At 40.5% G+C, this 27,561-nt stretch overlaps 1 protein-coding gene across 2 annotated transcripts; it reads right to left on the bottom strand.

Annotated features, from left to right (window-relative positions):
* Positions 1–2,061: 2,061 nt before the first annotated feature.
* Positions 2,062–21,166, bottom strand: TAPBPL (TAP binding protein like). Of its 2 annotated transcripts, none has more exons than XM_072423900.1 (6): positions 20,767–21,166; positions 18,676–18,903; positions 17,262–17,471; positions 16,724–17,035; positions 14,384–14,683; positions 2,062–2,510 (listed from the first exon to the last, which is right to left on the bottom strand). In XM_072423900.1, the coding sequence occupies exons 1-6, from the start codon at positions 20,813–20,815 to the stop codon at positions 2,395–2,397; spliced, it is 1,215 nt and encodes a 404-aa protein (XP_072280001.1). In that variant the 5' UTR covers positions 20,816–21,166; the 3' UTR covers positions 2,062–2,394. The 2 variants fall into 2 exon arrangements, with proteins under 2 accessions (XP_072280001.1, XP_072280000.1); XM_072423899.1 differs by lacking the exon at positions 2,062–2,510 and adding an exon at positions 10,667–12,289 and having other exon boundaries at positions 20,767–21,164.
* Positions 21,167–27,561: the final 6,395 nt, after the last annotated feature.

Below are 27,561 nucleotides of genomic sequence, written 5' to 3'. Positions count from 1 at the left end.
CGCATCTAAGAACTAGTAAGCTGCAATATTTCATTTTTTTGAGGTTATGTGATATCATTGTTGATCTCTTGAGCGGGGTAATCACGTCAGTGATGTTGATTCCATCACTTCAGTACTTTTTGCGTCATGGATCTGGACATATATGCAGAAAAGGATTTTTGTAATGTGCATACTTATTTTAGATCCGTGTATTGGGTATTACTAATAAAACAAGTAGGCAGGTAGCAAGTGACAGACTGCTGAACCATCAGATTTAGGAGGTGTTCATTTTGCTCAAAGACAATCTTTAAGAATATTTTTTTTTGGCTTTCGAAGTTTTCAAAAATATGCAACTCATTGGGTGCAATTATACAAATATTTGGTTATCTTTAGCCTTCATTCTTGTAGGATGTATAGCTCTTTAGCACATAGCTCATAGCACATTAAAGACTGAAAAATTGAAAATCTTTCTTCATAGCTACATCTTTGCAGCCTTACAGCGGATCTAAACTCAGCTTTACATAACAGAGTAGACAAACCTTTTATATAAAGTAAAAAAAAAAAAGGGGGTGCAGCACCTCTCTGTCACGCATCCCGGGAGGCCCTTGGCTGTCCTTTCTGCACATGACCGAGATTGCATTTTTTCATTAAGGTGAAAGGGATGCTGATCTCGTGCATTCGCAGTAAGATTGGCCCTCCTAGCGCCATTGAGGGATCTGTGGGAATAATGGTAAGTGTAATTTTTTTTCTTTGACTCTAGTTCCACTTTAAATTGTCACTTTTTCACAAATTGTATATTTACATCAAGCAGATTTATTAATGTTTGTAGATGAAAGGATTGTTGAAACCTATACATTACCTTCTGCACTTTATTAAAACACAAATGCAATATCTGTGGGTGGACCGACCCCCCTCTCATAGTCCTTGACCTGGTATTGTGTTATAGGGGACTCACTATCCGCTGTTTGTTTTGTGTTTTAGAGGTATTTTGTATAGGTAAAAATTGTCTATTAAAGAATAAAGCAATTTCAAATAAGCTTTTATGAGGGTTTTTTGGGCTGAGAAATCAAATGCATGATGCGATTCAGAAAACCTCCAATGCCACTCAAAAATGCCAATAGCTGGTGCTCCCTAATGAGCACTCCTGACTTCCCATAAAAATTAGAATGAAGAAAACCAAGGCCACACTCTAAGATATAATCAAAGAGCTTCAAAATCTTTATTATTTAAGCAGAAACATTACACACAAGATCTATAGATCTCTATATATGACTCCCTCCCTTTGACATGTTTCATCCCTCCCAGGAGCATAATCATAAAAGTGGTTGGTAAGCTGACTTGTGAAAATGAAAAAAAGAAAATGTTCTCTATACATAATTGAGAAATGACAGCACAGAGGTAGGTGTAATTAAAAAAAGTTACACTTACCTTTAGCTGTCTTTCCTGGATCTCTTTTTAAATGTACAGATAAAATGGTTTTTATGGTAGTGCCAATTTAGTAATAAACAGTTACCATATTGGCAACATTTTACCACAATTTTAGACCTTCTCCCAGAATTTAAATGTTTTCCCCACTAAACCAGTTTTTATCAAAAAAGTAACATTGCTCATTGCAAAGTGGCAATGTTTGCAGATAGCTCACCCCTGCAGGAACAGTTGGTCTGCTTCTCTGCAGGAGTCCTGGGATAACCTTACGGGGTAAATGACAATATTTCCCTTCCACATGTTGCATTGTTGGTGCCTGGCACTTGGTCATTAGGGCCTGAGCACCATCATATTGGGAAGGTGATATGCTCCTCAGTCTACTTCTCTATTCAAGAAAAGGTCCCTAGAAATCCAGGAAAAAAAATGATTGGTGAATTTAATTTATTGTGGAGGGTCTATCCAAAGACATATTTTACTTTTAGCATTGTCTCCTTTAAACAAGCTTTCAAAGGATGAAATGTCAAAAGCCAGGACCTGTTAAAAAAATGTGATATTTGCCTGACCTGCCTTCTGTTCCTCTGCTGTTCTTTTTGTTAAGGAGCTATGGCTGCCTTCAAAAAATCTTCACATTTCACACTTATGGTAATGGCAGATGCTTGTATTCCCCGTTGAGCTCCGTGGTTCTCTTAACAGCCCTCGTGCCCCCATGGCATAAGGGTTAGCCGTGGGAACCATAAATCTTGGCAGGAGATGCTGGTATCTAATATACACCTAAAAGTGTAGAATGTGAAGATTCTTCCATTTTTAACTAGGAAAGTAGCCTTTAAAAGAATTTTCCCACTTTTGCTTTGGCTTCCAAATGCACATCAAAGCATCATAATATATTAACAATTTAAAAAAAACATGGATGGAGATTCTGAGTTGGTAATACCCTTCAAAATGTGATAGAGATCAAAAAGTCAATTGGATGCAAAGTTTCAAAGCATCAGATTACCCTTCTTTACCGTAGGATGGAAATTCCACCAGTTTTACCCATTCTGAAGAGGACAGGTGAAGAGAACATGATCCATGTCTGCCAAGCTTGCTTTGCTTGTTGTCAAGAGAACCTGAAATATATTAGACAAATCTCAGGAATGAACGTCATATGAGAAATGGAAGGTTAACCCTTACACCAAAGTAACTTTTTCATAAATCCTGCTACAGTTTGTCGTAGTTTGGCATGTCCTTTAATCAAGACAAGGCTGTGGATAAGGGAATATACCAATGGGGTTGTGTAACAGGTGTAGTAAATTATGCTTCCCTTTGGTGCCATCTTTATTAAAAGCAATAGAGAAAGTACAAAGTAGATGCAGAACAAAATCAAGAGCAGCAACACCGTGTATCCAGCTTGGACGTGAGCTTCCATTCGAACTCTTATGGTCACACGCATCTTCTTCATGTGCTTAATGAGAGACCTTAATATAAGAAAAGCAGACAGGAGGACACAGGTAACAGGCAATGTGTATCCAAACACAATCAGTACAGGGCGATATCTAATCATGTACGAAGTCCTTGTTTGGTTACATGGCACAAGAAACCCCTTACATGCTCTGTCCTCTTCATCATCACCGATCCATGCCAATGGAAGAGCCATTAAAATGCAAAGAAGAAGAATAGCTGCTGTGATAGGACGGTAGTAGCTCGTAATGTGGTTCTGTGACCACCGAAGGAGATGGGACTTAAGCACGACAATTTTACTGCAGTAAAACAAGCACAAAGATGCGGTCAACAAAAGACTGCTGGAGCTTGTCATCATCTTGCAGGCATAAACTATTTTGCAGAAGTATTCGCGACTTTGATCTTCAGACTGGTCGCACATCCAGTCGGCAGCAGTCCAGATCTGGAGAAAAATGTTAATCAGTGCCATAAAGGACATATAGAAGTCAGATGTGGTAAGAGGGATGGAACGAATCCAGTCCTGGAAGTTCACTCCCAAGATGAAACCATTTGTTATGAAGCCGAAGAAGCAAGTTACTATCTGAGCTGCAGTAATTCCCATTATTAATGTCTGAGACATGATGATGCCTTAAGAGAGAAGACAATGACCCGAGGACTGCTATGGGTGCAAATTTGCATTACCACTACAGAAAAGTTGAAGTCATTTACATTTCAGGGAGGGTTTGCATGAATGTAAATGACCGCAAGCTGAAGAAAATCTGGTAATTCTTTTAAATTTCACTAATCAATTGAAAGGCTTCCAACTTACAAGAGGCAAATCCCTGTGCCCATCTTCCCTCCTCAGTTTTCTCACTTTATGGTCTTTGTGAAATGAAATCTTTTATCCAACATTCAAATATGTCAATATGCAAGCCATTATAAAGGAGTGAACTGAAGATTAATATTTTTTTGGTCTGCAAGCCAGGGGTGGGTCCTTTGCCTAAATAATAAGTTATGTGGTATCATTAAGTATCGTTAGGTGGTAACATTTGTCATTAGGTACCAGTTGTTAGGTGGTATCATTTGTCATTAGGTATCATTGCTTAGGTGGTATCATTTGTCATTGGGTATAATTTGTTGGGTGGTATCATTTGTCGTTAGGTATCATCTGTTAGGTGGTATCATTTGTTAGGAGGCATCATTTGTCGTTAGGTTTCATTTGTTAGGTGGCTTCATTTGTCATTAGGTATGGTTTGTTAGGAGGTATCATTTGTCGTTAGATATCATGTGTTAGGAGGCATCATTTGTTAGGTGGCCTCATTTGTCCTTAGGTATCATGTGCTAGGAGGCTTAATTTGTTGTTAGGTATCAATTGTTAGGAGGCATCATTTATCCTTAGGTATCATTTGTTAGGTGGTATCATTTGTCATTAGGTATCAATTGTTAGGTGGTATCATTTGTTGTTAGGTATTGTTTGTTAGGAAGCATCATTTGTTGTTAGGTATCATTTGTTGGGAGGTGTCATTTGTTAGGTGGTATAATTTGTTGTTGGGAAGCATCATTTGTCATTGGGTATCATTTGTCAGGTGGTATCATTTCTTAGGAGGCATCGTTTGTCCTTAGGTATCATTTGATAGGTGGTATCATTTGTTGTTAGGTTTCATTTGTTTTGAGGATACATTTGTTGTTAGGTATCAATTGTTAGGAGGCATCATTTGTCCTTAGGTATCATTTGTTAGGTATCATTTGTTAGGTTATTAGGTATAGTTGGTTAGGAGGTATCATTTTTTGTTAGGTATCATTTGTTGTTAGGCATCGTTTGTTAGGAGGTATCATTTTTCTTTAGGTCCCATTTGTTGTTAGGTATCGTTTGTTAGGAAGCATCATTTGTTGTTAGGTATCCTTTGTGGGGTGGTATCATTTGTCCTTAAGGTATCATTTGTCTTTAAGTATCATTTGTTGTTAGGTATCATTTGTCATAAGCTATCTTTTGTCCTTAGGTATCATTTGTTAGGTGGTATCATTTGTCGTCAGGTATCATCTGTTAGGTGGTATCATTTCTTAGGTGGAATAATTTGTCCTTAGGTATCATTTGTTAGGAGGCATCATTTGTCGTTAGGTTTCATGTGTTAGATGGCTTCATTTGTTGTTAGGTATCAATTGTTAGGTGGCTTCAATTGTTGTTAGGTATCAATTGTTAGGTGGCTTCAATTGTTGTTAGGTATCAATTGTTAGGTGGCTTCAATTGTTGTTAGGTATCAATTGTTAGGTGGCTTCAATTGTTGTTAGGAAGCATCATTTGTTGGGTGGTATCATTTGTTAGGAAGTATCATTTGTTGTTAGGTATCATCTGCTAGGTGGTATCTTTTCTTAGGAGGCATCATTAGTCCTTAGGTATTATTTGTTAGGAGGCATCAGTTCTCCTTATTCATCATTTGTTGTTAGTTTTCATTTGTTAGGAGGCTTCATTTGTTGTTAGGTATCATTTGTTAGGAGGCATTATTTGTCGTTAGGTATCATTTGTTAGGAGGTATAATTTCTTAATAGGAAAACCATAGGGAAATTTTGATAATTCAAGTTTTTAGAGACTGCTGCTAGACTATAATATTATTATTATTTTTATTACTAGTTGGAATCATCGATATGCCTTTAAAATTCACCTGTCTCTCCCCTCCTACTTCAACTCTAAGTGAATAGGCTTCTATATTAGACTTCTAGATCTCCAGCATCTTCTTTAACATATCCCTTTGGCTGTAGAACCCAACCCACCCTTGCTTTAAGTGCATCTGCTGCATTCTTGAGTTTGGTGTTGCCTCTGATGAGCACAATGCTAAGGGCCGGAGCATATATCACAGAGACGAGCTGACAGATGAAGTAGCCTCGATCCCCTTCTTTTAAAATATCAATTATATTAATTATAGCAGTTATAAAGTACATCACAAATAACAGAAGAATAGATAGAATGGTGTAGCCAGCACGGAGATGTGCATCTATGAAAGCCTCGTGCTTTGTATTGAAGGCGTCACGCATGCGATTTGTGTGCTGCAATAAAGAAATTAATATAAGACTTGCAGAACCAATGGTTAAGACCAATGGAAAGGTGTAACCAAAAGACAAAACTAAAAGACGATATATTCCAAAATAAATGTCATAATGAGTTTTAGACATGCTGAAATTGGAAGTGCAATTGGAAAAAGGAAGGTTCGAGGGCTTTTCCTGTACCCAGAGCAGTGGCCACCCCATCATGGTGCACACAGTAAAGGATTTTATTATTACACTTCTGTACGACTCCTGGTAGTGCCGCTGATAAAAACGAAATAAAGCGTTATTCAAATTCAGGATTCTGGTGCAGTAGAACACACAAAGCATTGACGACACCACTAAACTACACTGAATGGAAATCATTTTCAGGGCATAAGCAATGGGGCACAAAAAGCCCAAGTTCCAGAATGGTTGACAAAACCAGTGGAGTCCCGACCATATTTGAGAGGAGAGATTGGAGAAGCCAACGGCACAAATGAAGTAGTCGGAAGCATTGAGGCCCTTGCAGTGTTTCCAATCTAAAAGATTAACCGCAAGCATGAATCCATTGGTGACGATGCCCAAAAACGAAGCCACAATCTGGATGGCTGTAATAGCGAGTGTGAAGCTGGTGCCCATGATGGAGTCAGAAATGAGACAATGGTGTTAACAGAGGTATTAAAGGAAATATGCAAACCAGAGGAGTGTTAAATAACCTCTAATAACATTATTCAAACAAAGTAGTTTTACACAAGGAGAGAAGATGTTTGCTTTGGCTAGTGCTAAGGATGGACACCATGGTAATAAAAAAACAACCACAGTTGCCATGTCTTTTTTTTTTTTTTTTTTAAGAAAAAACATTTCTTTTTATTTATTTTTTGCAATCACTCAAGTCTTTACCAGCTGCTTCTTGTTTACATGAAGTTGCTCCAGCGTTGACTGCATAGCCTCCATCAGTGGTGCAAAAGAGGGGGTGGTAACACAGGAGAACATTTGTGAAACAAGGATGATGTTGTCCTCCCAAAACAGAAAGTGCCCAAACAAGGACCTTCATGGGAAAGTCACCAGGTACTCCCAAAAATGAAAGCTGCAGATTTAAAGAAAAGTTTTGGAAAAAATTTTAATATGACAATATGTTACAGCCTAAAGTGGACCAAAATTCAACATTTTCATTTTACATAAAAGGGTGGACCACCTTTTTTTTTTTTAAGTGCAACATCCCTTTTTTAAAAAAAATAAAGTGCAGCACCAACCCTTTCAGCCTTGATCACCGTAATTGAATGGGAGTGCAGAGCCCCCTCAGAGCATGCCCGCCCCAAAGGGGAATTTTTTCCAGTAAGGAGAAAGAGATGCCAATCCCACGCATGCGCATTGATATCGGCTCTCTTTTTTTTCCCCTTGTGGGCTACTTCACCCGATCTCGCACCTGCACAGTGCAAGATCAGGTGACATAGCAAGAAGACAAGAAGACTGAAGGCTGAATGGCGGCGATCTCCTTGACAGGGCAAAGAGGAATTTGAGGAGGACGCGTGACCGGATTGTGGGAAGGACCAACGCCATGGAGGGATCTGTGACGTTAAAGGTGTGATTTTTTTTATTTTCAGTTTAGTTCTGCTTTGAAATTGTAAGGTGATATTTGATTTTGCTTTGGGAACAGATTCCTTTAAAAATCAGCCCCATTTTATTACCAGTGGGGGCAGAAAAGAAGTAGGGCAAATGCTTTAGTGGTGTAAGGTTACGTACACAGGTCAGATAATTCTCGTTCGATTCTCGCCTCAGGGCTAGTATGGGACGAGAATCCGACTTGTACTGCCATCCAACATCATTCATGGATCCATCCTGGTCGATCCATGAAAGACGAACAACCGCCATACAATTGAAGTGGAGAGCGCAGCGGGGTGCCGGGGCTCGTTTCTCCCTCCTCCATAAAGCAGAAGGGAGCTGTATGTACAGAACTCATTCATGCAGCCTATTGTCATTGGAAAGGATCGTGAAAGATCCTTTCTAAGGACAAAAGTCTAATGCGTATACGATATCAGATAGATAGTCAGGATAGTGATGCTGAGGGTAAGATTGGGATCCTAAACAGAATTTGACAGGTAGACAGAACACAGACTGACAACAGCAGAGGCAACACAGTGATGACCAGAATAAGCACAGAAAATTTGAATATGAAGGCCAACTGTAACGCTAGGGGAGATAGAGCCTTTAGAGGGCGCTATGGCTTGCACGGAAGTGGTGCGACCCCTGAGAAGGGCCAAGGCGCAGAGTCTAAGCAGTAACCAGGTCTTCTTCAGAGTCTCTAGTGGTGAGGATGTTGCGCTTCTGGTTACTGCCAGGTTGCGACCCTTGGGCACACCAAGTTGGGCAAATCATGGTACCAAATCACAGCAGAAGAATTGTCAAGGAAGGCCGGGGTCAAAGCAGGCAGCAAGCTAGAAAGGTCAGGTTACAAGCCAGGGGTCAAATACCAGGGATCCAGGAAATAGACACCAGTGACACAGGGGCCACTGCTGACACAGGTGACTCAGGGATATCCATAGACAGACAGGAACACTGGAACAGCACAAGGGATTAGGCTGGCAACATCAAAAAGGGCAATAAGGGCTTAACACAGGAGCTGGACAGAGGAAACACTGAATTAACCAACAGGTGTACAGGAACGAGCTCAGAAGGTAGGGGCTTGGCACTAGTGGAGACACTTTGCACAAACGCTGAGTGCTGTATCTGAGCTAGCTAAATAGCCAGGGATGATTAAGAGGCTATTTCCTGGTTGGCCTGTGGGATGGGCGAAACTGATAAAGCTTGGGAGCATAGCCACGCCCTGGGTTAGTACTGCCCACATGTGCAGGAGAGAGACGTCTGCGCATTAGTGAGGAAGAGGTAAGTGTGACACCTACAGAGTAATCCTTGGCATTAGGAACTTAACAAGCCTCAGTCGGACGAACCTCTGACCAAGGCATGAGCAGCAGACTTACCTGTTGATCAGGAACAAGTTAAATGTCCTGTAACATAAAGGGAAACCCGGAGGTTGTGTTCCTTAAGATGACAATGCCAGGATTCATTGGGCTTAAATTGTGTAGGAGTGGTTCAGGAAGAATGAGACATGATTTTAACATAAGAACCTTCTAAAAAAAAAAAAAGAAACAATATTTTGAAAAAAATGGCATAAAACACTTTGTTGAGGACCTTTGTGGGGGGAAATGCATCAGGAAAAGTGATCTCTGATGCAATTTCCGGTGATTGGACCTTGGCAGCCGCTTATCCACCTGCGCCACAGCATTTGTACATTTGCACATTTTAAAAGGGAGAGTACTGAACTGCCTTCATTCTCTATTGGCTGCTGCAAGTGATATATATCTTGTTTTAGCCTGACTTTCAATTTTGCTCAAGACTGCCACCATCCCCAGAAGGTTCAAATACGGTACTCAGAAATATCAAAACATGGTACATTCACAGCAGCTGAATACTATAAAATTAATACATTTTATTTAGAATATTTTAAAAAAGATATAAACGCATCGGATGATCCCTACATATGTAATGTGTACAATATATTAAGCCTATGCATGTTATGATACTATTGAACTTCCCCTGAATTGTGATATGGGGAGAGGCATTAAAAATGTTGTAAATAAAATTTATTATTTTATAGTATTCAACTGCCCTGAAAGTTCCATGTTTTGATATTTCTGAGTACCGTATTTGCTGCAAGTGAGAGGGGCAGTGTTATGATCTGGGGTGCCTGTGGGGGCAGTGTTATGATCTGGGGTGCCTGTGGGGGCATTGTTATGTTCTGGGGTGCCAGTCGGAGCAGTGTTATGATCTGGGATGCCTGTGGGGACAATGTTATGATCTGGGGTGCCTGTGGGGCAGTGTTATGACCTGGGGTGCCTGAGGGGACAATGTTATGATCCGGGGTGACTGTGGGGATAGTGTTATGATCTGGGATGCCTATGGGAGTAGTGTTATGATCTGGGTTGCCTGTGGAGTCAGTGTTATGATCTAGGGTGCCTGTGGGGGCAGTAATATGGCTCAAGGTGCCAGTGAGAGCAGTGTTATGTTCTGGGATGCCTGTGGGGCAGTGTTATGATCTGGGATGCCTGTGGGGGCAGTGTAATGATCTGGGGTGCCTGTGGGAGTAGTGTTATGATCTGGGGTGCCTGTGGAGTCAGTGTTATGATCTGGGGTGACTGTGGGGGCAGTAATATGACTCGGGGTGCCAGTAAGAGCAGTGTTATGATCTGGGATGCCTGTGGGGCAGTGTTATATTTTGGGGTGCCTGTGGGGGCAGTGTGGGGTGTCTTCAGTGGAATAGGTCTAGGTTTACAAATGTTATGTACCCAAAAAATCAGGTCAGCTGACTTCCTGAATATATGGAATGACCAGGTTTTGCTATTAATGGATTTTCTTCGCTTAAGGCACGGGCATATTCCAAAATAACAATGCTGGGATTCATTGGGCTCAGATTGTAAAAGGGGGGTTCAGGGAGCTGGGACATCATTGTCACACATGGATTGGCCACCACAGGGCCCAGACCTGAACCTCATTGAGAATCTTTGGGATGAGCTGGAGAAGACTTTACACGGCTCCGACTTTCCCATCATCAATACAAGATCCTGGAGAAAAGGAATGCAGCTCTGGAGAGAAATGAATGTTGTGACATTGCATAGGCTTATTGAAATATTACTGTGGTGAATGTGTGCTGTAATAAATGCAAAAGGTGGTCCAACAAAATATTTAGTGTGTGATTTTTTGTTTTGGCCAGGCAGTGCATTGATTATCATGTATGGAGTTGATGAAAAAATAATATATCTGATGCAAATGTCGAACGTTTTATCTTTTCAGATAGCAATAACTTTATTAAACAACCGGTTTCATCAATTATTAACGTTAAAAAGGGACAGTGTTCGCTACCAGCTCCTAAAAACAGAATTCAATTGAAGTGCAATGAGGCCCGATCCAAAGAAACCTCAAAATGGTTTTTCAAAGATGTAATCACACAAAAAGTGGACAGTTCACCAATGGAAGAACAAAACTGCTGTTACTCCTCCTGGGAAGGGACATCCTGCACAAATAAGTACAACAACACTAAAAAATGAGGTGTCGCTTACATTTGGAAACTTAGAAACCTCCTGGAAAAGATTACATAAATTGTCTACGTTCACAAATGAAGGAAATTGAACGATGTGCTATAGCACAATGGATCCAGCTAAATCCAAAAAGCATTTGAAAATGAAGCAAGCAGGTTCCTTTGTTTGACATGAGAATACAATCTTACATCCATGTTGCATGTGATCAGGTGTATTGGAAACTCAAGTGTCTCCGGGGACAGGGACAATAATCAGGATGAATGTTTTGGGAAAAGAAAATTCCAAGGACATGAAAAGTTAATTTCATGCAGATGTTATTTGCTTCTATGTGGACAGTTCCCAGTGCCTTTTTATGATTGTAACAGATGGGACAGGCACCAATTTAAATTAAGAATATTTTTTTGTATTAGTTTATCCCCTAGCAGTGTTAAATAGGAAGCTAGAGATGCTTCCCATAGTACCATCTTTTTGGTACAAGATGCACTGTCTTCTAGGTTGAATGATGCCCTCTATCCCACAACCATGAAAGCTAAAAAGTATTAGGCACATGGAGTTAAGGATTTGTACCCTTAGGGGGTCAACTAAGGCACCCTTAACTGACAGTGTAATAATTCATTTTCTGCCCTGTCAACTCTTCAACATTCTTCAAAATGGAGTCATCAATAAAAGTGTACCTATTGCAAGATGAGCCTTATTTCTGTTCTGTTGGCAACCCAGAATAGTGGATTTGTACCATAAGTCCTGGTGGCAATAGAGAGGGTAAATCACCCCAATGGAAGCACAAAAAGTAAAAGAATTCGATCTGCTAACGCCTCACTACTTCAAAGTTAAAAAAGTTCATACATCTAAAACAACTCATGCCTCCATTAGCATTTGTGGTTCAAATAACGCCAACATCTACATATCCCTAAGTAATGGTTCATTCCAGGAACTTTTCATCACAATAAATATTGTGTAGGAAATCCCTCATTGGCCACAAATTATCACATAATCCATTCTTAATTCCTATTTGCATATGCATTGTTAAGGAACGTGCATGGTCCTAAAATGATCACCTCTCATCATTATACTGGATTTGTACAACACCTTGCAAAAATTAAAAGATCGTCATCATCCTGCAGAAATCTGCCGATCTTATTACATGTTTTCATTTTCATTGCATCCGACATCGATCTAATTGTCTTCATCAGTAGGAAATTTCTGTAAGCTTCATGCAGAATGGTATCAAGATAACTTTTTATCCTTCTCCACTCCATGAGGAACTGTCCGTGCAAACATATGGATGGCTTTGAGCATAAAGGCCAAGAGGATGAGTGAGGAAGTAAAACAGATGATCTGGAAGAGTAGCGAAGGTTCTACGAAAAGGAGAAAAATGCTATATTAATCTACAGAATGTGAATATCCTGTATTGGATTTTTTGAAAACATTAGAATGTGAACAACAACCCTTTTTCCCTGAAAACAAGCCCTCCCCAAAAATAGGCTACAATATATATAAATACATGGACAAGAGGTGCTCATTTAAGGAAAGCGCTATTGCTAGACATAAGAATTTGGAGCCAATGGTTCTAAAGAAAATGGAGTCACAAGAAATTCAAGTTGGAATTCAGGGTTTGGAGAGTTATGATGATGTTCCTGAAGATGATGACATGACTATATTGAATAAATGTTGATATTTGTTCTTGAATATCACAAGAATTTTTTGATGGATTTCAGGGTTTGGAGAGTTATGATGATGTTCCGGAATGTGATGACATGACTATATTTGAATAAAAGTTGATTTTTTGTTCAAGAATAAAGGTCGATTGTTGTTCATGAAAAAATATGACATCCCCTGAAAAAAGCACTAGTGCATTTTTTGGAGCAATTTATATGACACCTATTTTCGGGGAAACGGGGTAGCTTTTTCAAAAGCAGAAGTCAACAATGGCTGCCTCTATATTTACTGGTTATAGGGTTCCATTAAAGTGACCCAATTATGCAAAATATTTTTTTACAATTCGTGCTGTCAAACTCCACATTAAGGAATTCTTAATTTTAATAATTTTCCCCAGGGAAAACTGCACTTCTACATGTCAGTCTCCAGGATCCTTTGCTGCACTAAGTGGTTCCTTCTGCTCTGTTTGTGAAGATATGGGTATTGGAAGGAGAAACCACCAAGCACAGCTAGGGTAATGGGAGATCAACGCTCACAGAAGTATTGGTTTCTGTGATTTTTGGAGTTTGTTGGCAAAAGGTAAGTAAAGATAGTACTATCTTTCTTTGCAGGTATTTGAGCATACAAGGTCGCTTTAAAGCGACCCTGTGGCCAGACCAACCATTTCAACAACAATCTATCCATCAGACTATGTGCATACTATAAGCATGGTATTTACCTGTAATTTCTCCCCTCGTGTAGACATCCAAAAGCCTTGAAGCTACTTCTGGGCACCGCCATCTTGAATGTGATGTCAGAAGCCCCAGCTGACTTGGAGCTGTCATTAACATGACACCCTATAAAAGCCATTCTCAACCAGGGTTCCGTGGAAGCAAAGAGATTGCTAGGGGTTCCTTGAACTGTGGCTGGTTGACTTTTTTTTTGATGCCTGCATAGTTCTGGGGCCAACATCACTGGGTGTGACTCGGGGTGAATTTTACCTGCCAATAGCGTTAATCCTGGGTCACACTCGGGGTCGCTTTAACCTAAAAAAAAAAACATTTACCTTGCTCCGTCGCTGTCCCCTGGCGTCCTGCTGGTCCCCGCTTTAGCCACAAAGTGCAGAGAAGATCTCTGGAGTTTCCCAGTGATGTCGGTGCGGGTGGGAGGGAGGATCGGCAGGAAATTCAAATAGTTTTGTATTGGATTCAATACAAAATAGCTATATTGAGTCCAATACAAAGAAATATTCATATAATATATATATATATATATATATATATATATATATATATAATTATATTGTAAATATAATATATATGCTACTATACACTTACATTACATGTTTAACTATTTTTTTATTTTTTTTAACAGATTGTTGTGTTTTTTTTATTTAAAGTTTATTAATATTAATAAATATTGGACATATTTCGGTGAGTTATGCATAAGAATTATAGCCTACAATGTAAAATAAATTTCCATGCAAAAATAAATGTAACACTAGCACCACTTTGTAGAGCCAACTGTATAACTCTTATGATGTTTTTAGGTGTCTATAAAGATGGTATTCCAGCCCCAATGAATGGGGCATACTTTCCACCAGCTACTAATTTAAGGGTCATTTTTCCCTGTAGGGATTCACCAAGACCTGAAAATTATTTCAAGGGTTCCTCAGAGGTAAAAAGATTGAGATAGTATTCCCCTTTGGATCATTCCCCAAGTTTTATTTGAAGGTTGTATGTACGAGCCTGCACAAAACTGATAAATCCATCTTAGGAGGCAGGAAATTTGTATGAAGGACGCAATGAACATACCTGGCGGGGAGACGATGATGTCAATCAGGATAGGTTCCTCACTTGACACATGGGACACAACGCAGGTATATTTATGAGAAGAGGCCCCCGGTGCAGGGATGGACACTTGGAGTTGACTGAACAAGTTATAAGTCCCATCACTATTCCTGCGATGACTAGAGGTGACAGGGGTAGTGTCCGTAAGCGGCGCACCATTCAGCAGCCATTCTACTTCCACATCCAGAGGATAGTATCGGTCAGTGTGGCAGATCACCGATGGAACTGGATCTTTGATCAGAGAAAGCGTAACCCGAGGAGGTTCTGAGGAAGAGAGATAAGGTAAGGTTCTTGTCTTTACACGGAGTCACATTTATGGGCCTGATTTTTTAAAGCTCTCCAAGACTGGAGAGGATACACTTTCTGTAGTGAATCTGGGTGACCCAGCAAACCTGGAATGGATCTGGTCCAGGACTAAAAACATTTGCAAATGGCTTTTAGGAAAACAGTTCCAGGTTTGCTGGATCACCCAGCTTCACTGAAGAAAGCGTATTCTCCCCAACCTTGGAGAGCTTTAATGAGTTTTACATTGCAATTTATATTGCACCAATCAAGACAAATGTTTGACCTCCCTCGATTTAACTGCTGGCCAATTATAAACACTAAGTCTATGTGACAGCCGGAGGGCCCCCGGTACCCATCTATGCCTACATTTAAAAAAAAAGGGCTCTGAAGTGCCAGGGGCCCTAGGTAGCTAAATATTGTATAATAATTACAGTATAGTCTGCCTCTGTTTTTATCCAACCCATCAAGATTCAGTTCATCACACAAATCAAAAAGAGATGCTTTCTATGATTCTCATATCCCATATATATATCAGAATATATTATTTAACCATTGTATAATTGTTCCTAAAATTTTGGCAGCTCTCTCCAATTAGGCTCACTTCACACATAAGCACCACTTGTGCCTGTATTTTCTTGTTGCATGTTCCTATTCACTGTGATGGGGCAACCTATTGAATAAAAATGTTGTCTAGCATACCTCAGCGGTCCAATAATTGGACATGAACTATTTTCGGAAGCACACAGTGCTAAATAGTGCATTGCTTTGCTGTGCATTTAAAAAACGCCAACAGGGTTCCTGTATAGGAGCTGGCTCTAATGTCAGGATTAGTGATGGTACCAGTATATGGAAACCTTAATCAGTGATGAGACAAGGAACCTATCTGTCAACTTCAATACAGCCTATAAACTCACCCTTTACCCTCATACAAAACCATATCTGAATCATATCGAGCAGCACAATGGCCCTGGGTTTAACACTCTGGCCTTTGCAGCGCTGGGTCCCAGGTTCAAATCTCAGCCAGTACACTATCTGCATGCAGTTTGCAGGTTCTCGCCCTGTCTGCGTGGGTTTCCTCCCACATTCCAAAAACATCCCCCAACATTGACCTTAGACTGTATTATGACACATGACTATGGTAGGGACATTAGATAATATGTTGGCACTATATAAATACTGTATAAGAATAATATCTAAAACCTAAAGTGGTCATCGCACTACATACAAGGACTTCTGTTTACATTTGCTGCCCCTGCCCAGATTCTGAACCTGTAACAAACCAGTATCCTTATAATTGATCCTATATTAATATAATATAATCCTATAATGGGGTGGCACGGTGGCTCAGAGGTTAGCACTCTGGCCTTCGCAGCGCTGGAGTTTGCAAGTTCTCCCTGTGTTTGTATGGGTTTCCTCCAGGTAGTTCGGTTTCCTCCCATATTCCAAAAACATGCAGTTAGGTTAATTGGCTTCTCCCAAAAAGATGACCTTTAGACTGTATTAATGACATATGACTATGGTAGGGACATTAGATTGTGAGCTCCTTTGAGGGGCAACTAGACTATGGACTTTGTGAGGTGCTTGGTAATATTTGGGCACTATATAAATACTAGTTAATAATAAGAACTTCCATTGTCACCCATGGACAGGTAAAGAGGTAATGGCAGAATAGCTTGGCGAAAACACATTAAAAAATACCCTATAAAGAGAAGAAAACACATGGATGTAGTATATTACATTTTATGGTTGTTGGTGGTTTAGAGATTCTTTAACTTTATTTAAATCTTACCTATACTTAACAAACCTCTTACACCAAAATTAGCTCCAATATTAACCTAACTTATGATGGACTTGTCCTTATGCCAGAAAAGTCTCCTCCATGGCTAAGCACATGACATTATATACTACAGAAAATAAAAACATTGCGTCATTATGATTTGAAACATCATCTTGTGGGCTCAGGCACAGTTGTACCCTTTCTATGCCCTCTGCAGGAACACCTTAACCCCTACAAATTACCTTTGATCTTCAGCTGGAGGATTTGCTGTAGGCGGTGTAGTCCTAGACTCACGGCACATATGTACGTGCCCTCATAATGCACAGTAAGCTTATCTATGGTCAGGGAGGAATCTTCCTTCCATTCCTGTTTCTTCTGTTCAATAGAGATATGAGAATCTTCTTCGGGATTTATCTTTTTCCCTTTGCCTTCCTTCTGCAGATGCCACTCAATGTCCACATCTTCAACGTCACCCCACACTTGACAGTTAAGGTTGACTTCTTTGGAGACAGAGGCCATTTGTGACGGCGGACTGGATGATATCAGAATATCAGCTGAAGACAAACAACACAAGTGAAGTGAGAATAGAAAAAGAGGAAAATAGAACGCAAGGCCATAGAATAGGGAGGGCGACATGGTGAGGTGTGATGTCTCTGAAGATGTCCCAGTGACAACTGCTACCCACATTTGTCTGTTCTGTAGAAGACTGATAATGTGTGCCACCATCTTGGATACAATGTCACCAGCCCCAGCAGACTCAGAATTGTCTTTGGCACTCACCTGTTAATGGTATAATGCTTTTTTCACTCAAAGGCTGGTCTGGATCTACATCAGATTCTGCTTTGGCCACTAGGGCGATGTTAATCTCCGGCAGACGGATGTGGGCGATGTAGAACTTGGAATACAGCGGAGTGAACTCACACGGGATCTCTTCTCCCTCACATTCTACATGAAGCAAACGCTCCACAAATGGCAGAGGAGGCAAATTTACTGGTAGGTTGGAAGAACAAAAAGACAACTTGTTGTAAGATAGAGAACACAAAACTACAAAGCTATGGCAAGACAGAGATTTATTAAATTGTTTTCCATTCTGGGATTCTGATTATGCATTCTCCATTGAAGAAGGAGATCAAACACGGTGGGCAGCATGGTGGCTCAGTGGTTAGCACTCTGGCTAGTTCTCGGCAAGGACACTATCTGCATGGAGTTTGCAGATGGAGTTTGTGAGGGTTTCCTCCGGGTATTCCGGTTTCCTCCCACATTCCAAAAACATGCAGTTAGGTTAATTGGCTTCCCCCTAAAAATTATTTATTGACTGCATTAAAGACATATGACTGAGGTAGGGACATTAGATTGTGAGTTCCTTTGTGGGACCGCTAGGAATTTTGCAAATCGCTGCGCCAGCGCTATATAAATACTGTGTAGTAATGATAATAACCAAAGCCAGTTTTAAATCTTCCCTCATTAGACATTACATGACCAAATGCCTAGACCTACAGTCTCTTAGTTAGCATTGTGAATCTTTAGCAGCAGGAAAGGTCAATAATTCAACTTTTCTATTAGTTAGTAATACATTTCCCCAGCATATTTGTTAAAATGGCAGACTTTCAAACATGGCCCCTTTCCATCAGGTGTAATGAAGTATATTTCTGGCATTTCTAACCTTTTAGGTCCTCAATGCTCACTGCTGTTGACCTCTTTAATGGGTATTTTGCAAAGGTAAGTTGAGGTGCATGGAATGGCAAAGCTTGTGTACCTACACATTGGGGCCGATTTATTAAAGCTCTCCAAGGCTGAAGAGGATACACTTTCATCAGTGAAGCTGGGTGATCCAGTAAACGTGGAATGGATTTCTTCATTTGCTATTTGTTAGCAAATATTTTTAATCCTGGACCAGATCTATTCAAGGTATTCTGGATCACCCAAGCTTCACTGATGAAAGTGTATCCTCTCCAGCCTTTGAGAGCTTTCATAAATCAGCCCCAATGTAAATCCAGAGAAGCTGGATGGGGGACAAGGCCATGAACATGAAACATAGAACAGTAATGACAAACAATGTCCAAGTAGCCCAATGAGTCTACTTTTGTTTCCCAATATGCTAAAAGCCTGAACCCGCCATCTTCTCTTCTCTTTACTAATTATTGGATTTCAAAAAAATTTAAGCTTCCGTAACAATTAAACTTTAAATTCTGACCTGTGGCCTCAAATATAGGCACCTCCGTGTCCTCTGGGGTCTGATATTCGGGCAGAGGGTCTGACTGCTGTTCCTCTGTTACGGTAAGGTTGCGCAGGACGAGCGTCATCTTTTGTCGTGTGAATGAAAGTCCAGCCGATCCCTGTTCCATCAAGACATATTCACAGGGGAGAAGAACGTCTACAGCCTGCTGAATCTGGGGTACCGCTGCACACTGGAACAGAGAACCTGAAAAGGAAAGTTTCCTTAGTTTAGATATCAAGAGGTGGAGGTTTATTGGCAGAGGAGACGCGTTTGTCAAAATACATTTTCTTTGGCTCTTGGTGGCTTTTTATTTGTTTTGCTTACAATGCACAGCATGCGAGTCCAACTCTATACCTGGCACAGCCAAGAATAAACCTAGATGCTAGGGGCAATGTAACTCCTATACATCATTAGTAGCCACCCAATACCAAAGATTTGCAAGATGGAACTGGAAGAATCAGCACTGAAGATGAAGAATGCAAAAGAGACAGCAACTTGTCATTGCACTGCATTGCTTTAAAAAAAAAAGTAACTAAGCCATAATTAGCAAGCATGCCGTGCACCCTTGCCGAATATAGCGAAAGCTCACCAAGCTCCAATGACCCCTTTAGGCTGCTGATTCCTTCACCCACAATATTCCTCCTTTATACCTATGACTGCCACTCCTTCCTTCCTAAAATAAATCAATTGATGGCCTCATCTTGATTGGTGTTCTCCCACTGATCCCTCCACCCTTAGGATTTGGTATGTTTTCAGAAAAACAAAGTTTGTACCGGAATTTTAAGGAGACAATTGGGGCTGTGCCACTTTGAGGTACCATATCACAGGAACTGCCAACCTGTGATATTCCTTTCACTCCATTAAATGAAGTTTTTAGTTTCATATAGGAAGGGTATAAGGGGTGAAATAAACTGCTTTAATTTTTGCTGTCTGTGTCCTATTGGGGAGATTTCACTTTCTGTCCTGAAGACACAAAAGGAATTATTAATATTACCATTACCCAGTATTTATATAGCGCCAACAAATTACACAGCGCTGTACAAAGTGCATAGTCATGTCACTAACTGTCCCCCAAAGGAGATTACAATCTAATGTCCCTACCATAGTCATATGTCATTAATACAGTCTAAGGTCCATTTTGGGAAGCCGATTAACCTAACTGCATGTTTTTGGAATGTGGGAAGAAACCACGCATGGGAGAGAACCTGCAAACTCCATGCAGATCACCTGTGTCCTGGCCAATATTTTCAGAAAAGAATGGACATGTTTGCCATCCTGAGTGAGAAGTCTTTTCCTTAACTGACTGATAATAGGCAATATTTTCACTCAATTAGACGTGGGATTCTAGGTTGTGCTCAAGCTAGAGCACTCTTGATCAATATTTGATGGACATATCGATCAGACATTGATCAGGACGGAAAAGGTTCCCATTAGAAGATCTTCCCTCGCCCAATGTTTCTGTGACACCTCAGCATTTCTGATCACTTTTACTTTTGCCAATAGGACTAATATAGAGGTGGAATCTCCCCAACGTGGACACAATGCCCCTGATTCATCATTGAAATCCGCGATCGCTGGAAGCGCGAACGTACGCGCGGCCAGCGATCGCGGATCACCGCGGGATTCCGGATCGCTAATACGAATGCGCGACCGATAATCCGATTTTGCTTGATGAATCAGGGGCAATGGGTGTGATTTATTAAAGCTTTGCAAGGCTGGAGAAGATACGCTTTTATCAGTGAACCTGGGTGATCAAAAAAACCTGTTTCAGGATTAAAAACATTTGCTAACAAATAGCCAAAGACTTTAGGAAATCCATTCCAGGTTTGCTGGATTACCCAGCTTCGCTCATAAAAGTCTATCCTCTCCAGCCTTGGAGAGCTTTAATAGCTCACATGTATAACACAATCACATCCAAAATTGCTCTGTATTAGATCCAGTACATCATACGCCATTTTTCTTTCACTTCCTGCTTCACGTAATTACATTACCTCCCCTGCATCGAAATTTCCCTTCCTTTTGCAACCCAACACCCCCACCCCTTCCCACCCTATTATTCTGTCTTACTGTTCAGCGTCAGGATCAGTCCAACGATTATATGTCCAATTTTCTTCATGTCCAGGTACGACCCAACAGGTATTCAGAAAAGTAAACGGGGGTCTGTTGTTGCAGTACGCAGTGACACACATACACCAATACACAATAAATAAAGTCACACTAAAACAATAAACACAAACATGTCACAGTACAAAACACTAAAACTGGATACAATGTAACAAAATAAACTTCACAAAGAAATCAGCACAGACTATAGCTACAGAGAAGACCACAAGTGTGATAAAAAGCCACACAACATACAACACACAAACTATGACAAAGTACACCCAGGGTGCACATCACGACCCCCACAGCACACAGACAAACACAGCGAAAGGCAAATTCATTCTCATTCACCGCTTTCACTTTCACATTTGTACAGATCACATGATGCTTCCTAACAAACACTGCACTGAAGCATGTGAATGCATTTAAAGGGAAATGGCAAAGTGACCCAAAAAATTAATTTTTTGTATTGGGTCACTTTCTGTCTGATAAAATATACTCGTACTATTGATATTAGTTACATTATTATCAGGAAGAGTTCTGTAGTCCTGTCCTAGGGTGACAACGCTGCTTCTTCATACAATAAGATGATTGCACATTGTCAGCCTAGGACAGGAAGTGTTTTAATAGTGGATTGCCTGCATGAAAATAAAGCAAATAAAGTAACCTTGAAAAGAAAAATCAATTCAAGCATGTTAGCAAGCCTTGTACCATGCAGGGTAGCACTCTGGCCTTTGCAGGGGTAGGTCCCAGCTTCAAATCTCAACCATGACGCTATATGTATGGAGTTTGCAGGTTCTCCCTGTGTATGCGTGGGTTTCCTCCGGGTACTCCTCCCACATTCCAAAAACATGCAGTTAGGTTATTGGCTTCTCCCCAAAATTGACCTTAGATTGTATTAAAGACATATGCCTGAGGTAGGGACATTAGATTTTGAGCCCCTTTGAGGGACAGCTAGTCACATGACTAAAGCATCGTAAACACTTCCAATAATTATCGTTGGGGACGAACGACCAATCCGGCGAAAAGTGTTCACAAAAAAGGTGACCAACAACGTCGATGAACGAGGATTGTCGCTAGAAATGAAGGACCGTCACGGCGGATCTAATTGGTCGACGATCGTTCGTTATCTATCGTGTGTACAGTCGTTCAGTGATCGTGCATGTTTCTGCAATACATTTTCTCCTTTACATGTCACTCCCTGCATCGTTTAAACGATTGTATCTAGCGTGTGTACACTATTGGTGGAATATATTTGAACGATAGTATTCTTAAAGCATGTACAGAATTGTGCACAATACGATCGTTCAAATATAATCGTGCATGATTGTTGATCGGTTGTAATCATTCGTTTTCTAACGATAATTATTATAAGTGTGTATCTAGCTTAAGGTCTTTGTACAGCGCTGCGTAATATGTCAACGCTATATAAATACTATATAATAATAATGTACCCTTCTTATGGAATAAAGGCTGATTTCAGACATGCTGTACTATAGACAGGAAGATCTTCGTGTGACTGCAGCTGTGGTGCAGATCTTCCGATTAAAAACCACTGCAGCAGGCAAAAGCTACATCTTGCCTTTGACAACTGCGCTATAATCTGCTGCAGCTGCATGCAAAAAAAGGGTCCCGATCTCTCCCATTCACTTGAATAGGAGAGATTGGGACTGTGGCTGAGCCTGCAGCAGAATACTACAGCTTACCATGGGTCTGCAATGGCCAAAATTAGACTCCAAATAAAATATCCCTTATTCTTGTACCTCCTTCCCTTCTAACTCCCAACAGGTCATTGGGTCCTTTATGTAATAGACAGCCCAATAGCAAGAAGTAGCCCTATTCCAACCCCCATCCCTTAGAGTGACCTAAACTGAACCACCCTTTTACTGTACAGTTAGGTATGTAACAAGATCCCGCAGAGAGGCCGCTCATTACATCTCACACCTCTCTGCATGCATGTGTGCAGTATAGCCGCATTCACTTCTATGGGCTGTTCCCAACAAGGTAGACAAGAATAGACATAGCCCTATAGAAGTCAATAGCACTGTACTGCTCATGTGTGGGTAGCAGTGCAATGTGAGAGGTAGGGTTGAATTGTGAAGGAGAGGGTGGGTTAGGTCAATGTATAGGGAATTAGGGCCATTTTACTTACCCTGTAAACTTGGTGTTGGGCTGCATATCAGATAAAGTGAAACACGATGCCTAATATACTAAAAAAAGATTTAGTGTTTATACTTTAATACTTAAGTAATCTTGTCCCACACAAAGCAAGTGGAAGGAGAGGAAGAAGACAGATGAGCTCATCACTTTGCTCTCTCCTCCAAAGAGCATTGTCATTGTTAGCGCATGATCCCTGCAACACAGCTGATTGGCTCCTTGTGCTGCAGCGTGCCAACTGATCTGATTATTATCCTGATCAATAATCAATCAATTCATAATTCAAAAACACTACACACATGGATGAGATTCTGCCTTTCCCTGGATAGAAGGTAAATACAATATTTAAATACAATGAGAAAATTTGTGTTCACTGTCGATGAATTTTGGGTAGAAACATTTATAAAACACACACTATAGTTGTCATATGGTCTGGATAAATCATTATTCCCATTCATTCAACTAGGTCCCCTAATCTATGGGCCCTATAGCAAAGGTACAGTATGTTATGGATGCAGTTATATCATTGGTTGTATATTTTCAGTGAAAAAGAAAGTGAAACCCTCCAGCAGTACCGGGGAATTCCAGCTGCAATTGTGGACAGACTGAACACAAAGTTACTAGGTGCGGAGTCCTGTTTGGAATGGCCATATCCTATTCATAAAAGCACCATCAGACTGGAGGAGAAGGAAATTATAAATATTTGTGTATAGCAGTCTGATCATAGGGAAATTCCTGATTCACTGATAACTTAATTCTGTGAATATTTGGCCCTTATCAGTAACAGTCTGCAGGGGGCACCAGATCCATACTAATACACACCAAAGTTTATATAAAGCCCCATAGGGAGGTCAGATTACTGTCCCTGGAAAAAAAAAAATCTTTCATGATCAGATGAATCAACAAGCAACAAGAGATGAGTGAGCAGCACCCCGCTATGCTCGCCTCCCTAGGGGTTTATATAACACAACCCCCAGCTTCTTCTGACTTCTTCTGACTGTTCTATTTCAATTTCATTACAGAAAATATCAATGTATAAAATATTAAGGTCATAAAAATGATAGCAATACAATAGCAGCATGGTGGCTCAGTGGTTAGCACTCTGGCCTAGGTCCCAGGTTTGAATCTCAGCTGGGCACTATCTGCATGGAGTTTGCAGGTTCTCTGGGTACTCCGGCTTCCTCCCACGTTCCAAAAACATGCAGTTAGGTTAATTGGCTTCCCCAAAAAAATTATCCTTAGACTTTGTTGATGACATATGACTATGGTAGGGACATTAGATTGTGAGCTCCTTTGACGGACAGCTAGTGACATGACTATGGACTTTGTACAGTGCTGTGTAATATGTCAGCGCTATATAAATACTGTGTAATAATAATATTGTATACATTATATATTTCTGTAACCACAGGTATAGCTTTGTCAATAATATTTTATTCCTTATGTTACTAACTTTATACCCTGATATTTTCTGTAGTGAGATTGTCTTTTCAGTTCTATAAATGGCACCCAAGGGTATCTGACCAAGGGCAGAGCTTGTGTGCCAGAATCAAAGAATCTTTGACATTGAAACACATGCTTTTGTTATTGGGTGGACTTTGGTACTGTTATGTCAGACACCTTCAGGTGACATTTATGGAACTTCCATATTATATACATATAGGATACATGTAACCTGCCAAAAACAAGGCATCAGCTTTGGAGAGCTTATAATACTTTATGGCAATCAAAGGGGGAAAGGATGACTAGGATAGCCTCAGCACACAGATCAGAGTAAAGGGGCAAAAACCAGGGCAGGAGGATTGAGCAGAAAGAAGAGAGATCCAAGAGAGAAAGGGAAGGTAGGGAGGTGTTAGGGCGATCAGACAGTCCTCCCGGGCATGCACATCTAAAATATGCCCCATAAGGGAGAACCCAGGTTTTGTTGGGACACCTCTGGCCCTGGATGATCCTCCAATATCTATCAATGAGCAGCAGATCCCTAAGGCATGCAATAATCATCATTGGAAACGAACGACTAACGACCGATTGTCTGATAACAATAAAAGTGTACGATGACGCTGATGAACAAGGAATACCACTTGTGCACAATGCAATCGTTCAAAATGATTGTTTGATTTTTAACGATAACTAGTGCACATGTGTACGTAACCTAACACAAGGCTAGCTGCACATATGAGGTTTAGCAGTGGATCATTCTTCCATAAAAAAGGATGTTGTATCAAATAACAAATATGCACATTCCTCCTGGATGAATGTGCTAGTTTTGGAATATGGAGGAGGATGATACCCGGGTGGGGAAAACAAATTGCCAGTCCACGAGTTCTCCAAACCAAGGACTTCAGAAGCAAGATGTATCACACATAAAGCTCTTTTATTGCCAAACCATTCTTAGAAAGAGTGAATCCAAGTCCTCCAAAGAAATGTGCACTCACTATAATAAGGACATGTGTGCAATAAAAGAGCAATATGTTTGATATATCTTCCTTCTAAACTTTTTGGTATGAAGGCTTATAGAGGATTTGTACCTGACTGATGCTATTAGGTGGTTGTCTTATTGCACATGGAAATTTTATAAGCAACCTGAACTTCACTTCAATCCTGTCCAAAGTATCTCTACTTTTTTAGTATGGAGAAGGGAAGGAAAGAGTTAAATCATCTGCCAGGTTAATTCTTCCTGTTTGCATACCATTTGACCAGCAGACTTTGCCTCTAACTCCTAGATCAGGCATGGGCAAACTATAGCCCGCGGGCCATATACGGCCCAATAAGGTTGTTTCTCCAGACCTTGGGTGGTCCACGGCTCTGGCGGTGCCACCCCGAGCAGGGTCAGAAGGCGCACTAAGCAGAGCCGGGAAACACGTCCCCGGGGGGGCGCACTAACAGAGCCGGGGAACACGATCTGCAATGGGAGAGTGGATGGGGTTATGCCATCATGACGTCACATTCAGTGGCATCATGATGGAATAACCCCGCACACTCTCCCATTGGTCTGGCCTCTCTGTCAAATTTTTATTAAATTGTGGCCCCTGACTGAAAATGTTTGCCCACCCCTGTCCTAGATTGTAAGCTCTTCTGGGCGGGGTTCTCTCCTTCTGTGTCGCTGTCTGTGCCTGTTTGTCATTTGCAACCCCTGTTTAATGTACAGCGCTGTGTAATATGTTGGTGCTATATAAATCCTGTTTATTATTAATAATAATAATAATAATAATATTAATATTATTAATAATGTGTACCCACTAGAAGATTTACTCCTTGTGATTTTTTTTTTTATTTCCCATTAGGGGAATGAGGATTACTGACACCACAGACAGCAATAAAAATATATTAGGGGATCCAACCCTTCCATATCCTACCAAAAAAAAAGTTTTGCTTTAGTACAAAATATGCTTATCCTGTTTAAGATCAGATAGTCATCAGATGATTTTGCTGAAAACAATCTTTTGTGATGTTTCTAGTGACAGATGAATGAACAAGCCCATAGACTTTGTAGAGCGCTGCATAAAATACTGTGTGATAATATTAATAAAGCCCTGTACACACAGCACCATTCCGTTCTATGGAGAGCAGAAGGGAGGAGGACGAGCAAGTGGCACCCCACTGTGCTCCCCTCCATAGAAATGCACAGTATTCATTCCCATATTATCATTTATCAATCCTCCATGATAAACCAATGAATGATGTAAGGGGAACGTCTGTACACATCAGATTTTTCACCCAAGACCAGCATGACTGCTCGTCCTCTGGTGTCTGCACAAAATTTTACATCTGGATTATTTAAATGAATCACATCATCTATTTGCTATATTCATTATGCATCCTATTTAATGTACAGCACTGCATATTATGTTGGCGCTATATAAATGTTGTTTAATATTGTTAAAAATAATATTAATTTTCCGGCAAATTGTGCATTATATAGTAATCTCTCTCTCTCTTCTATATATATATATATATATCGCATGTAAAAGACACCAACAATGCACCAATGTGCCCACTATATTTAAGAAAAGCACACAAATGCACATATGGATCTAAAGCCCCGTACAAGGGATCATTAGTGATTTTCAGTGCCTGTAGAACCATTCAGCGCTGTACAGACAGCAGCGTCCTATTCTATGGACAGGGGAGGGGGATCAATGGGTTGAAGGTGCCCCATTTCTCCCCCAATAATTAACAATAGAAGTCACTAAATGACATTGGCAGAGAGCTGGACTTGCACTACGTTTTCACTCAGGACAATCATAAATTATGGTTTATTTAAAATCCAATACCCATACAAAGCTGAAGACCCTTCATATTGACTGTAATAGGTTGTAGGTGATAGCCCCCAATGCCCCTTGGGAACCCCCAGGTCTGGTAATACCCTTCTTTAATGCAGTAAACCTAAGACCATGCATTAGTAGATATTTTGAAGAATCACCCCCTTTAAAAGCTTATTCAGCAACGTGACTGTTAGAAAAATTAATTTTGCTATTTATTGGAAAACTGCTTGGCCATTTTACTGCTCTGGTACCTTTTTTCATGATTAATTTGCTAAGGGTATCTGATAAACACCCATTGGTCATATATTTTGGTCCTTACCTGTTCGGGTCATTTCAG

This window comes from Pyxicephalus adspersus, chromosome 10 (assembly GCF_032062135.1).
Source record: "Pyxicephalus adspersus chromosome 10, UCB_Pads_2.0, whole genome shotgun sequence".
NCBI classification, from domain to species: Eukaryota; Metazoa; Chordata; class Amphibia; order Anura; family Pyxicephalidae; genus Pyxicephalus; species Pyxicephalus adspersus.
Note: the sequence above shows the minus strand (reverse complement) of the source record. Positions and strands in the feature narration are given on the sequence as shown.